The 14,580-nt window shown below is 47.0% G+C and overlaps 1 protein-coding gene across 1 annotated transcript in view; it reads right to left on the bottom strand.

Annotated features, from left to right (window-relative positions):
- Window positions 1-14,580, bottom strand: part of ACAP1 (ArfGAP with coiled-coil, ankyrin repeat and PH domains 1) — a 281,465-nt gene that overhangs the window by 114,575 nt on the left and 152,310 nt on the right. The window contains exon 3 of the mRNA XM_078670842.1: window positions 2,019-2,076. Coding sequence (XP_078526968.1) covers window positions 2,019-2,076 — 58 coding nt within the window. The remainder of the gene's footprint in view (window positions 1-2,018; window positions 2,077-14,580) is intronic.

The following is a 14,580-nucleotide window of genomic DNA, read 5'->3' as shown; positions in this document are numbered from 1 at the left end:
GCGCTTGAAGCGGTCTTTGAGGTGCGCTTAAAGTGGTCTTTGTGGTGCGCTTAAAGTGGTCTTTGTGGTGCGCTTAAAGTGGTCTTTGAGGTGCGCCTAAAGCGGTCTTAGAGGTGCGCTTAAAGTGGTCTTTGAGGTGCGCTTAAAGTGGTCTTTGAGGTGCGCTTAAAGTGGTCTTTGTGCGCTTAAAGTGGTCTTTGGGGTGCGCTTGCAGTGGTCTTTGAGGTGCGCTTAAAGTGGTCTTTGTGCGCTTAAAGTGGTGTTTAAGGTGCGCTTAAAGTGGTCTTTAAAGTGTGCTTAAAGTGGTCTTAAAGGAGCACTTAAAGTGGTCTTTAAGGTGCGCTTGAATTGGTCTTGAAGGAATATTAGAACATTGGAATGCTGGGAGCTCCTCTGAAAACAATGGAGTGCTCCGGGCTTCTAATGGCCTGTAGAAGCCCGGAGCCCGAACATTCCAATGTTGTTGTTCACAGCTGTTGCTGTAAACAAAGGCCTCACGAAGCCAGAGGGGATTTCAATCCCCTTAGGCCCTGTGAGGCCTTTGTTTTACTATTTAGAACATTCTGCCCTTTAGTGGCGGAATGTTCTAATAGCTTTGGAGCCCTCCGTAGCAGGTTCTACCAGCCATTTAAAGCCTGCTCCCTAGTTAAAGGCCCTCGCCGAAGCCTTAGCTTGCTACGGCGGGCTATAAGGCTATATTAGTTTTGACTAATGCTCTTGGCCAAATGTGCATCAAAGTGTGCCATTTCTCACAATCCTTCCTTCAAATTTAGCAGTAAAGTGATCTGTAATTCCAACGTGACTGGCTAATGAAATTGAGAAAGCAAGATCAGACTTGCTAACATAAAACTTGTTTTCTCTGTGTGAGAGAAGAGATGGAGCCTCGAAGGGGACGAGAGTGTGGGGATGGGGTGAGACGTTCAGGTGGTCACTGTCTGAGCTGCCTGTGGAGTGAATGAGGACTGGAGACTGGACGGCCAATTATACCCTGGCCACAAGCAGTCAAACCTGCAGACGCTGCCTTTAGTCAGTGCAAGTGGGAGGTTCCAAAGCCTGGAATAAATGGAAATAAAATGTCCAGTATTTGTAAAGTGTGAACAATTACCCGCGGGTGTCAAGGCGTTTGGGGCCGTTGGGAAGATTAAGCAAGCTATTGCCGAGAGTCACATGGTGCTGCGCTGATGTGTTGCCGGCGCCGGGGATCGAACCGTGAGCCCTTCTGTTCTGGAGTCAGTTGCTCTGGGCGCTGCGCCACACCTCTTCCCATATATATTGGAATAGATTTAATAAGTGCCAAGCAGTACTCCAAGAGCTGAAAACGCACTCTAGGCAGGAGTTTACAGCTGACCTGGTACTGACTGTGTGACATCAACTCTTCTGAGTGTGAAAGGAAATTAAACAAATGCATATGAGTGTGCACATGCCCTGAGGCATCAAGGCGCTAATGGCTAGTACGGAGGAACAACTCGACTGATGACTGGCTCAGAGTGACATAGCGAGTGCTTATCACCTTACAGACTAAAGAGCCAGGTTTTTAAAACCTTTCTGGAGGGAGTATGCATGCTTAAGTGACCATGTGTAGAAAGCTGGTATCACATCCCTAAAGTGTGTCACGTGATTCGGCAGAAGTGCGACATTTCCCATCAGTTGCATAAATCCTTGGCGGAGATCATCCCTCTCTGTTGCTACGCACCTCCCCCCGTATCTCTAAGACCGAGCAGATATACCCCTCATTTTGGTCTCAACAGTGGACAGGGATGTATTAACCTCTTCTCCACGTGGTTCTCTGGCCCTCACCCCATGTCACTGTGGATGTGAATGTGGGATCTCAGTTCCTCATGGTCCCTTCCTGCTTCTCCATCCCAGGTTTCTCTATGAATGAACCCCACCCTGCCCAGTGCATGTCCAGCAGCTCCCAGTTCTGTCCTTCTTAGCGCTTGGGGTGTTTCACTGGAACGCCAGAACTGTCAACCACCTCTGCTCGGTTCCCCCTCTTCCCCCCTCCACGGCAGCCTTACCTTCTCCAGACGCGTCTCCAGTTCCGACACATCGCTCTCCACCCCTTCGATGGCCGACCTGCGGAGAGAAGGACAGAGGGGTCAGTCTCAGGAGCATGGCTGCACACATGCAGGGCTCGGCTCTGACACTTCATCAAGGAGGCATGTGTTTCATTCAGGTGTGTTTCATCTGAAGAAAGGTTTATCAGACATCAAGCATCATGAACCAGACCTCAAGCCTCACTCAGGTATCAGACATCAAGTACCAGGGCTCAGACCTCAAGTGTTATTCAGATATCAGACATCAGGCATCATTCAAGTGTCAGACATCAAGCATGAAGGATCAGACCTCAGGGATCACTCTGGTATCAGCCATCAGACCTCAATTATCATTCAAGCATCAGGCATCATTCAGAGATCAGAAATCTGGAATCTGACCATCAGACGTCACACGTCTCCAGCAGACACAGGCAGCCATTTTATTTATATATATATATATATATATACTCCTAGGAATAATTACTTAAATTGAAGACGCGGAGTGGTGGCTTCGGATTCAGAGCAGGAGGGGTCTTTCTCTCCTGTGCAGCTCGCAAATACTGGCGTCACCATACAGAAGGACTGGGGTACTCTGCTCCAGAGGACCCCGCTGTGAGCCCCACCTTTGTCGACTGACCACCAGGTCTATCTGTTAGGACATAGAATGTCTGCAATTCTTGCACAGAATGGGGTTGAACGTCCCTAGTGTCGTCGCTGTGTGACCTCCTGCTCCTCATTTCATCATCCTGGTCTACCCTGCATGTTCTCCTGTGCAGGGGCTCATGTCATTAGCTCCCTGATAGGCGCTATAAGATAGGGGATTTCTTCGACAGACCCATTCTAATGACCAGGCCACGCAAGAGCTGGTGGCAGATGGTGGGATACTTTAGTGGGGTACAGGTAGCTGCACCCCTAAGGGGTGAGACTGCCCCCTGGCTCTCCCAGATCAGATCCAAGCAGTCTGATGCATGGTTATCTCACGGAGTGTGTACCTGTTGACTGTGAGTGCATTACCTGGGAGGTCCGATACTTCTATGTGGGAGGCCTCCTGAACGTTTGCATCCCCAGGTGAATAAGGCGCTTCATAGGGTCAGCAGTACCGGACAGGGTCCCCTCTGTTGCCTCCTCTCTCTTCACCCCTCCCTTCCCGGCACTTAACATGATCTCCAAGTGTGGGGTGTCTGGTCTGAACCCAAGCCACACCCCCTTAAATAAAGCAGGGAGGAGCCTCAGTGCTGTTCTGATCCCTGGATGAGGCAAGCCAGTGGCCTGAGAGGGGTCGCCTAGACATAGGACTGTGTTGAAGGGCGTGGACTCCACAGTACTTATCAGAAAGGACCCCTCAAAAGGAGCTCAGTCGTCTGCCCAACTCTCCACTCTCTTGGGATGTGACCTGGGGACCAGCTATGCAAGGTCACCTCTGTCTGCAGGAGGCTCTATGCAAGGGTTTAGAGTAAATGGCTCAACCAGAGTGAGAAAGATGGGCTGTGTATCCGGATAAAGGAGGGAAACGTCCTGCTGATCTCTGAAGCAGACGTTGTCCATGTAAATATCGAACTCGGAATATCGATGGTACTAAACATTGAGGACAGAATATTAAAAAGAAATATCGAAAGGTAAATAAGTCTAGATATTCTATACCTAACGCCCCATATATGCACCATCGCAGTACATATATCTTCAGGGTACGCAGATGTGGAGTTAGGAATAGTAAATCTATACTTCCCTATATGACCTTGCCTTTTCATACTTAGTCCCTCAAAATTCTGCCCTCTGTATTGTTGTATCACATTATTCTTCATGTCGATATCCAGTAGTACCATCAGAGCGAATAAGGTGACAGACTTTATGACGCACTGATAACCACACACGACTGAGTGCCGCGCTGGGAACCAATTCTCAAGACCAGAGATCTTTTACCACTGTCCAGCCGGGCCCTAATGTCATGAATCGTACAAGCAGAGCCCTCCATGCTTCTCTCATGAACCAGCATCCTACCAGACTGCCGAGCGAGCGAGGGAAGATGAGTTCCCCTCCGGGGTCAGCCGCTGCTGTGATGTGGCCTGCATGGGGCATCTCTTCCCCAGTCCACCTCCCTGCACCTTACCCTTCCTGCTCTTCTTTGAAGAGTATGCAGCACTCCTCAAACCTCCACCAGGTCCCTTTGTTGTGCTGAGACGGGCAGCATTAGCCACTGCGAGCGTGGACCTGTGTTCCTGTACGGCACCGATCCCTGCGTCCTGGATTGCTTGGAGCACGCCCCGTACCTGAAGCCTGCCATTCTGCAGCATCCAATCAATATGGATTTATAAAGCGTGGCTGATCACCCGATAGGGTACCCAGGCGCTTGCAGGCCCCGGAGGCTGATTCCAACAGCCAGTTCTGGAGGGCCTTTCAGAATTCCAGAAATAAGAACAGAGATCCAGAACTGCACCAACCAAGGTCCTCCCGTGGTTTGCATGGCCACGTCTGTGGTGCAGCGCTTTACAGCCTTGGTGCCAAACACGACAACCACCACGGTTGACTGCTGGGGCACTGCTCACAACCGTAACTATATCCGGCTGTACATACTAGGACCACCAACCCTGTGGTCGACTGCTAACTGTAGGCACACTGAAACACACAACCACAATAGTTGGTGCAACAAATTGTGTGAGACGGTGACAGCAGTGTGTTGAACACTGTATTGTTCACTCAGTTCAAACACAGTGTGAGCTTAAACAATGTTGTCTAGCTCAATTTACGCATTGTTAATACCACATAAACGCTACATGCTTTAACCCCTCCCATGCTGATGACGAGCTGAGCTTGTCATGCCTGTTAGAACGCTCACACGCGGGTATAATTCCCCTGCTGTGCTGACCATTCTAAGGAACGGGCGTGGCCGTGACGAGCTCAGCTCATCATCAGCACACGAGCACCGTGGCTGATGACGAGCTGAGCTCGTCATCAGCAGCGGGCCGCTGTGCTTCACCAAGCCCATCACTTTCATTCATTCCTTGGCCTACCTTTCAAAATCCCTTTGTTTTTTGGTAAATTCTTCACGTTTGTCGCTCCTTTTGGCAGTTTTGTTCCTGCCCTGGAGACTGATCCTGTTACATTGCTTATTTCACGATCAGCCATATATAGTGTCCCTGTACTAGTTTTTCTTTTGCCTCAGCTTGTTTTGAAACTTTGCTGTTTATGTTCTGAGCTCTGCTGGTATCTCCGACCACCGTTATCCTGTTGACATTGCTCCCGCCACCCTCCCATTGTCCGTGTTGACTATGTTCCCGCCCCTCTCCCGTTGTGAGTGTTGACATTGCTCCAGCCCCCCCCTGTCCGTGTTGTGTTTGTTCTCACCCCCCTTTCGTTGTCCGTTTTGCCTTTGTCCGTGTTGCGTTTGTTCCCACCCCCATCTATTTTCTGTGTTGACTTTGTACCGGCCCCCCCTCCTGTTGTCCAGGTTGACTTTCTTCCTGTGCCCCCTCCCATTGTCCGCGTTGCCTTTGTCTGTATTGCGCTTGTTCCCACCCCCTCCCATTGTCCATGTTGACTTTGTTCCCACCCCTCTTCCGTTGTCCGTGTTGCATTTGTTCCAGCCCCCTCCCGTTGTCCATGTTGACTTTGTTCCACCCCTCTTCCGTTGTCCATGTTGCATTTGTTCCAGCCCCCTCCCGTTGTCCATGTTGTGTTTGGTCCCGCCTCCCTCCCGTTGTTCGTGTTGCATTTGTTCCTGCCCCCTCCCGTTGTCCATGTTGACTTTACTTCTACATTCATTACTTTCCAAAGGGTTCCAGTTCCTTATCTACAAGCCTCTGCCAGTATTATCCCGTGTGACCCGTGAGCCGAGCATTGCCAGTGCAATCACTGGATCAACGTTGCAGCGCTGCACTCCCTTCCAGCAAATCACACATGAGAGCCAGTTTGTGTGATCTGTTTGAACCGTGCGACAGAGGAGGGGGAACACTCTGGGAGCCCATAGATAAACCTCAGCGACTTCGTAGGGCTGCATGCACCAGCGCTGAGCGCCACCGAGATGCCCTCGCTCCACTGGGAGACCGTGCACTGCAAGCTGGCGAATGAGGTAGGTTGGAGTCACTTGTTTTTAATGCGGCAATGCCGGTCACACTAGTATCCACCCCTTCCCATCAGACAAAACCTTTAACACCAAGACGTCCCTTAATATCTACAATTCTTCTGCAGTCCTATTTGAACCGTCCACCTGGTTCTTCCTGTGGTCACATGCACTTAGTTTATGATTTGTTCTTTTTTTCCCGAAATGTTTTGCAGGAAGTTGCCTGCAATTTGTAGGCAGTCATTTTCCTTTGAATCTTACATTCTTCTTTAAGTTTCCACTGCAGATTTTTCCCCTACATTTAAATAAAGTGACATTATTTCCTTCATCTCTTTCCCACCCTCCCGTAGAGGTTGTAATAATCCACTCCTAAAAGGAAGCCTCTACCTTTCTCTTTACTGCCAGACGCTCTGCAGGAAAAAATCCCGCCCCCTAGCAACACTTTGCAGGAGGCATGGAGTAGTTATGAAAAATGGGTGTCCAACGCGCTGGATACGGTAGCACCCTGGACACTTAAACCTCCTGCCAAACAAACCAAAACTGCACCCTGGTTTTCAGAAAAACTGAAAACAGACAAAGCCAAATGTAAAAACTTGGAACGGTGCTGGAGAAAAAGCTATAATCCAGAATGCAAAATACACTACAGGGCGGAACTAAAAAAATATCAGAAATTAGTACAAGTAGAGAAGGGTATCCATCTTAAGAGTAGAATTGAATTAGCTGACAATCCCACCAGAGAACTTTTTGCCATCTACAAAGAGCTTACGGTCCCGTCCAGACTCGAAGCTCAAGATAGCTACTCCATTGAACTTTGTGATTCCATGGCTGACTTCTTTGTTGGTAATGTTGACAAGATCCATGCCACCTTTACAGATAGTGCTGACCTCTTGAGTAAACAGGTTGAAGCTAGGGCTAACCATACAGGGAAAACTCATCTTACATGTTTTAAGATACCCGAGAGACAGGAATTATTAAACATTGCGAACAGCATCCAGTCTGGCTCTCCTTGTGACGTGTGTCCACCTGTACGTTGTAAAGGAGTTATGGAGAGTATGATTGAACAGATTAGTCATATTGTTACTCTGTCTCTCCAACATTGCCAGGTGCTAGATGCGTGGAAAACAGCTCAGGTCATCCCACTAAAAATAAAACTAACATCCATATCTCTCAATTCCAAAATCTGCGTCCCATCTCCCTTCTTCCCTTTTGTTCTAAAATCGTGGAAAAGGTGGTCAATGGGCAACTCATGAAATATTTGGAGGAGGAGTCCCTCCTCCACCCCACTCAATCGGGATTTAGAGCCGGCTACTCTATGGAGTCAGCCGTCCTCTACTCTACTGAGTGCCTTAGACAGATGGCGGATGAAGGGCAGACTGCAGCGTTGATTTTACTAGACCTGAGTGCAGCCTTTGACACCGTGCTGCACACAATGCTGCTGTCACGTCTCTCTGAGATGGGAGTGGAGGGATCGGCCCATGCCTGGATAAACTTCCTTCCTGGCTAACAGGAGTTTTCAGATGCACTGTCCCCCTTTTAAATCTTCTTTGCGGAAGTTGAGCCATGGGGTTCCTCAGGGCTCGAGTTTGAGCCCCACTTTGTTCAACCTATACATGGAACCCCTGGCTCACATAGTGGAATCTTTCGGGGTGGGTATTGTCAGTTATGCTGATGACACCCAACTGATGTTCAGGCTTACGCCGGACAGCAGAGAAGATCCCACCAACTTTTCCAACTGCCTGTCATCCGTGGCAACATGGATGAACGATAACTGTTTGCGCCTAAATGGCGAAAAAACAGAATTGTTGGTCGTGGGGAAGTCTTCTTCAGCTTGGTCGCATATGTGGTGGCCCACTGAACTGGGTAACCCCCCCTTCCTGCTGACTCCGTGAGAAATCTAGGAGTAATGCTCGATTCTGATCTTTCGTACAAGTCCCATGTCAGCAAAGTGACAGGCAGGTGCTTCAGCATACTGAAAACTCTTCGAAAAATCTTAGATCTCCTCCCCATTAGCGCTAGAAAGACCATTGTCCATGCCCTAGTTACACCCCATCTTGACTATGGTAATGCTATACTAGTGGGTCTGAGTAAAAAACGCCTGCACCAACTGCAGTGCGTTCAGAACGCAGCTGCACACCTTGTACTCAACCTACCACGCAGAACATCTGGGAAGACTGCTTTAACCAAACTCCACTGGCTCCCAGTTAGGGAGCGAATTAAATTCAAGGCTCTCTGCTTTGCGCATCGTATAGCCCAGGGCAAAGGCCCAGGCTACCTGCAAAACCTTCTTACTGTCCACCGCCCACCCGGAATTTTAGATCGTCCAGAGTGATGCTGTTCAAGCCCCCTCGTATTGCCCGAGCCAGGATGGGCGGGTGCTCGTTCAGGTATCTGGCTTCTAAACATTGGAATGATCTTCCTCTCGATCTTCGTATGGAACCCTCAGAAGCCAGATTCCCCGGAAAACTTAAAACGCTCCTCTTCCCTTCGACTTAATTCTTTTGTATGCTCTGACCTTGGCCTTTCGCCCTAACTTCTGCCTCTTGATGATTTAGTAGCATCTAGCGCGGGGACACACTGTTTTTGTGCAGCCAGGCGCTCTAGAAATGGCTTATTATTATTATTAAGGTCCCACTTATCTACTTTGTTTACCAGTCTACAGTCCAACGTCATATTTCAAGGTGCCGCTTTTGGCAACACTATAGCAAATTGTTAAAAAATAAATGTATTATTTTGCTGGTTTCACCTGGTCTACAAAGATGACAACAATGCACTGAACACCTATATGTTTGTAAATAAGCTCTCTAGTGTGTAAAGCTGGGAGGCCTATGGTTATTTTTTCTACCTAATGTCCGTAGGCAAGGAACATGAAATTGAGTCCTTCCTGGTGTGCTTAAAAGTTTATTGGATATCCCTGAAAGCAAATCAGACCTGGTAGTTACCTTATTTCTGACGAGCATCGCAAAAGTAAATATACTACATACCCAGGGTTGGTCCCTCATTCTCCTCTCAGCCGCCCTGCCTTGCTATCGTACACGACAAGCTTCTTTCACCTTGTTTTAATAGGGTTGTTCAGTTGTACAGAATGTCGTCTTGGTTATATATCATGTAACAAAAATGCTTATAACACTTTTTTATTGTAACTTTTCAACATGCTGCACAGCAGCTACACTGCTCTACAACATAGCTTTAAAACATTGGCAAAGCCAATAGCTCTGGCTAAACACGTACATAGTCCCAAAGGAGAGACCTATTGGCTATGTCAATGCTTGTTTTTCAAACTTAGTAAAACTCTGTGTGCATTGGTTGCACCTCATTAGTACCAGTTTAACATCCAAATATAGCAACAGAGCAACAGGAAGGTCATCAGTCCAGCTTTGTGTTCTAAGACCGCTGAGATGTCTGTCCAACTTGTGAGCACGTGGGACAGACAGTGATGAGGAGGTGTTGTGGTGCGACTGGTGCAACCTGCGGCCGCACTTCTCGCCCAAACCCTTCACCGCAGGCCAAGCGTCTTTTAAGGGCAGTTGTTAAGGCTCAAAAGCGGGTAAAACGTGCTTGTTTTCATGAAACAAAACTGTTGGTTTTGAGGCCTTTTAGTTCTACCATTGGATGGTTTTCACAACCGGTCTGTTCTCTGAACTTGTACTAAAATGAGTAGGGCTGGCTCCAGTGTTCTGTAAATGTTTTAAGATGTGGTGAAGTGCTAAGGAAGGGACCGCCCATAGAACTGCTTACAAGCACCAGTGCAGATGACACGGCCAAGCACACCAGGCCCTGCTGGAGACATACGCAGATGTAAAAGTCAGAACTGGGTTTCTGAGACACCTTCCACCGCAGGAATCCATTTTAAAGGCAGTGCATTTAAAGCAGGGCCACTGGAATTGTGCTATTCTGCGGCGTTTTCTGCATAATTACGAATTTGCTACTTAATCCATCATCTGATGCATAATCTGCATATTTTAACCTCTTCCATGCTCATGACGGCTCCCGGCCATAATGAGTCACGGTGGGCGTGTGCTGATGATTGCCGGGAGCCGTCATGACCACGCCCGCGATAGGAATGTTCAGCACTGCAGCGGAATTCGCGCCGCAGTGATGAGGTTAAGAAAAAGAAAACTACCTCAAAAGCATCAAAAGTTACTAAAAACAGAGCAACACATTGCAGGGCATTTGGAAAGCCCTTCGCAAAGGTGGACTGATCACCTTTCAGGTGCTTATTGCTTTATTTGGGTGACACTTTGGTACCAATGAGGTGAAATCTTTGCCCGACAGTGTTTAAATGAGTACAAGTCAAAAAACAAGTAAGTAATACTATCAAAAAATGTGATTCGTTATGCTGCATAATTTCCCTTTTCTTGCTGCATACTTTTGCCAAAGCTGTCACAGAATTTGGTCCTCCCTTGCAGCATAATTCCAGGGACCTTGAGTTAGATTTAGGAGTGCTACTGCCTAAGTCTTCTTTGTAAATCAGGAGATGCAGCACGTAAAAACTGATTATATATATTATATATATATATATATATATATATATATACACACAGACACACACACACATATATAAAATACTCTTTCATGCTTAGAGTGCTGAATACATTATGCAAAACAGGAAGCAGGGAACTCTGGGTAGTTCCCAGGTTGAGACAGAGAGCAGATCCTTTACATGGAGCACCCTACAACACAATGATATTCTGAATCTGCTCTCTTCAAATGTCTGTTTCTCTAGCAGAGTTTTCAGACATAGGATTAGCATAGTGCCCTCCACGCTGAGGTATAAAGGGAATAAACCTTTTGCCATCTTTACAGCAAAGTCTTTAAGCATAGGATTAGCACAGTTCTGTCCTTGCAGAGCTGTAAAATGACAAAAGACTTTACCCCAGCCACTGTATTACAGCTTTGGATTGGTAAAATATCATCCAAACCAACCTGGAATAAATAAATGCAAACCCTTGACAGATCTGTTTCGCTATAGTAAGAGCTCAAAGATGCACATCTTTGTCCAGACACAAGGGAGCACCCATTAGAAGTCAAGACAATAACTTTCATGCTGAGAGTACGGAATAAATTATGTAAAACAGGAAGCAAGGAATCCTAGGTAGTTCCTAAATTTAGCCTAATCCGATGAATAAAGACTTTGCTGTAAAATTGCAAAAGGTTTAGGGCCAGAGTTATGACCGTTTTTAAAGGTCTCAAACGTAATTGGGCCACTTGCAACCGCTAAAGAACCCTTTCACATGTATGAACCCTATTTTGGGAGTCGATAACCTATTACCAACTCACAAAATAGGGGTTGCGAGTCGGTATTAGGAAGGCGCATGTTGAGGGCATCCCTTCCTAATACTGACTCGCACGGGGATGAATGAATGTTTTGCGACCAGAATACGGTTGCAAGTCATTCAAATTTTACCAGCTCCATAAAGGAGGTGGTAACCCATTCTCAAACAGAAAGGGGTCCATAAGGGACCCCTTTCCCTTTGTGAATGTGGCCCAAACATTTTTTGAGAGCAGGCAGTGGTCTGTGGGACCAATGGCTTCTCTTAAAAAAAAATTCAAAGGAAACTTTTCATTTTTCTTTTTTAAATGCATCCACAGTTTTAGTTTCCTTCGAGGAAAACGGGCTGCATTAAAAAAAATAATAATAATAATTTATTAAAAATGCAATCACAGACATTGTGGTCTGCTGGCACCAGCAGGCCACCATCCCCGTGATTACAGGCCATTCCCAAAGGGTCATAAATTGTGACCTGCCTCATGAATATTGAGGAGGCAGGTCAATTGTTACCCCATTGAGAATCGCAAACAGTGTCCGAGACACTATTGTACATTGAATTTTGCGAGTTCCTAATAGCGAGTCACAAAGAGGTGCAATTAGGAGCTCGCAAAATGCTCTTGTCGTACATCTGGCCCTTAGTCCCTTTCTAGCTCTGCGTGGACGGCACTCTGCTCATACTATGCTTAAAACTCTGCTAAAAAAACAGACATTTAAGGGGAGAAGTGTCAGAGTTTGGCTGGTGCTGCGGGGTGCTCAATATAGGAGCTGCTCTCCACCTAAACTTGGGAACTACCCAGAGTTCATGTGCAGCTGTGGTTTGTGTATTAATGGTTAACATGACTAGGTTGAAGGAAAACGCGCTATAAGTGAAGTCGTAGTTACCTTCTTTGGAAGGTAGGAGCTTTCTGGTCTGTACAACTCAAAACTGAAACAAGCGTCCTTTGGCAATTAAATCAGCCCCCTCTCTGGAGTTTCTGCAAGATTTTAAAAACCTGGCTTTTCACTAAAATCTAACTTTATTCTTCTTGTCCTTCCACCTATTAGCGCCGAGACACCTCCGGGTAATTGTTTGTGCTCTATAAAAATCAAATCAAACCAAACCAGGTCAGATTCCAAACAGCTCAGGGTGCAAGACACCACAGAGAGGCCAGTTTACATACAACCACAGAGAGGCCAGTTTACATGCAACCACAGAGAGGCCAGTTTACATGCAACCACACAGAGAGGCCAGTTTACATGCACCCACACAGAGAGGCCAGTTTACATGCACCCACACAGAGAGGCCAGTTTACATGCACCCACACAGAGAGGCCACTTTACATACAACCCCGCCATGTAAATGTAAATGTGGGATACTATAAAGCGCACCCATCAGGGTGCGTGTTACCTGGGCACAGGTGTTTGTTCCCCATCATGTGACGCATCCGCTCTCACAGCTGTGATTGGATGGTTGGGGGAGTGAGCTTCGGCAGATATGAAAGACAGACTGACGGTGAAAAGTGTATGCTCGCTTTGATTTTAATAACAAATTATTCATGTTTGTTTAAATACAAGGCATGGGAAATGAAGGATTCATGTGTACTTTCAGATAAAGCAATGTGATCTTATATGAAATTGACAAATGCCCCTCAACCAATCATCGCACCTCTGTGGCCAGAGTGCAGTGCTGTGTCCTCGAGTTTGCACAAAGTAAGCTCACAGGGAGGTGACAGCATGTTCGTCTGGTCTGTGTACACCTGGTGCAAGGCATATACGGCGTAGCCTTTTATTCAGGGCAAAGTTCCTATAGAAAGAGGTGGGGGGACTAACCCGGTTATGCAGTATGCAGGTAAAATCATGACGCGTGCCATCACAGCATATGATGTCACAACGCGTGACATTACATGTGACATAGGGGAAGGAGTGTGTGTGTCTGGCGTGACCGGAGGTGTAGATCTTACACCTTTGGGCATCCATTATGTTGGACGTATTTGCCTCACACACCCTTGCAGGTGTTATGCTTCATCATCGGCGTTGCTCCTCGTCGGGGAGGCGGTGCAATCCCCGACGGGCTCACCTCAAAGAGGGGCTCTTTCGCGGAGATCTTTTTGTCCAACTGCCTTTTGGTGAAGTGCGGGTGTGCGGGTGATGTGGTGTGTAGCCTGGGTGGTGATTTAAAATGTAGTAGAGGGTACCGGAAACCACTTTATTCTGGAGGTCCCCCACTGCAATTAAAAACGTGAATCTCACTCACTAGGTGCCAAAGGTTAGGTGTACTGGCCCTAGATTAGATTGAGATTTACAAAGATTTGGTCGACATGTTTCTCGCCTGGGTAAAGTACCCGCGATTCATCAGGACCTACAATGGATGAGAACAAGGTCTACAAACAATCAATAACATGCTAGTGTCATGTGCCTAAAATCCAAATGCGGTTATTATTATTACCTCTGTAGCTTAATCCTATGCCTAATGGTCTGGAATTATTTGCCACAACAAGGCTCGGCGGGTTGGTACATCAGGGTGGAACCCATCAAGTGTGGCTCTCTACTCCCGTGTCCTTACTTCTTCACCTACCCATCGCCGCCGAGCTCAGACTTTACCCAGGCGTCCAACATAATGGATGCACAAAGGTGTAAGATCTACACCTCCGGTCACGCCAGACACACACACTCCTTCCTCTAAGGAACAGTCCAGCACCCTACACTTTTGACCCATACTTGTTGAGGGCACAAGCTGATACTGGACCTTCCACTTCCCTTAGTGGTAAATGTGCCCCATTGATCGATTGATCACTCTCCCTCCTTTTGAAAATTACATGTGACATCACAGGAAGTGGCCTCAGTGGAAGGGACATCACTGGCAGTGACATCCGATATTAAGACCTCACATATATGTTCATCAGGTATGTCATGAGTACATTTAAGCACATTATGATAACTAACAAATGAGATTTGGCAAAAAAAGTGCCGCAATCCAGACTCAAAATCTGGGCCTCAAATAATATATTTATGTTTTTAAACCCGGCCACAAAGAAGTTGGCAACAAGGAGAAGCATGGTAGTGGATCGGTTACGCTTAATTGGTTGCAAAGTCTATATTTTAAAATATTTGAATGTGTTAAGGCATCTGTTGTGAAGGTGCAGAGTAATTATCAGGGAATAGTAATGACAGTGAGATAACCCTGGTGGTTAATGCACTTGCTGGAGAGATCGGAGTTTTGTAAAGACACAGATTTGATT

The sequence above is a fragment of the Lissotriton helveticus genome, chromosome 12, assembly GCF_964261635.1.
Source record: "Lissotriton helveticus chromosome 12, aLisHel1.1, whole genome shotgun sequence".
NCBI lineage: Eukaryota > Metazoa > Chordata > Amphibia > Caudata > Salamandridae > Lissotriton > Lissotriton helveticus.
This window is presented reverse-complemented; position numbering and strand designations above follow the sequence as displayed.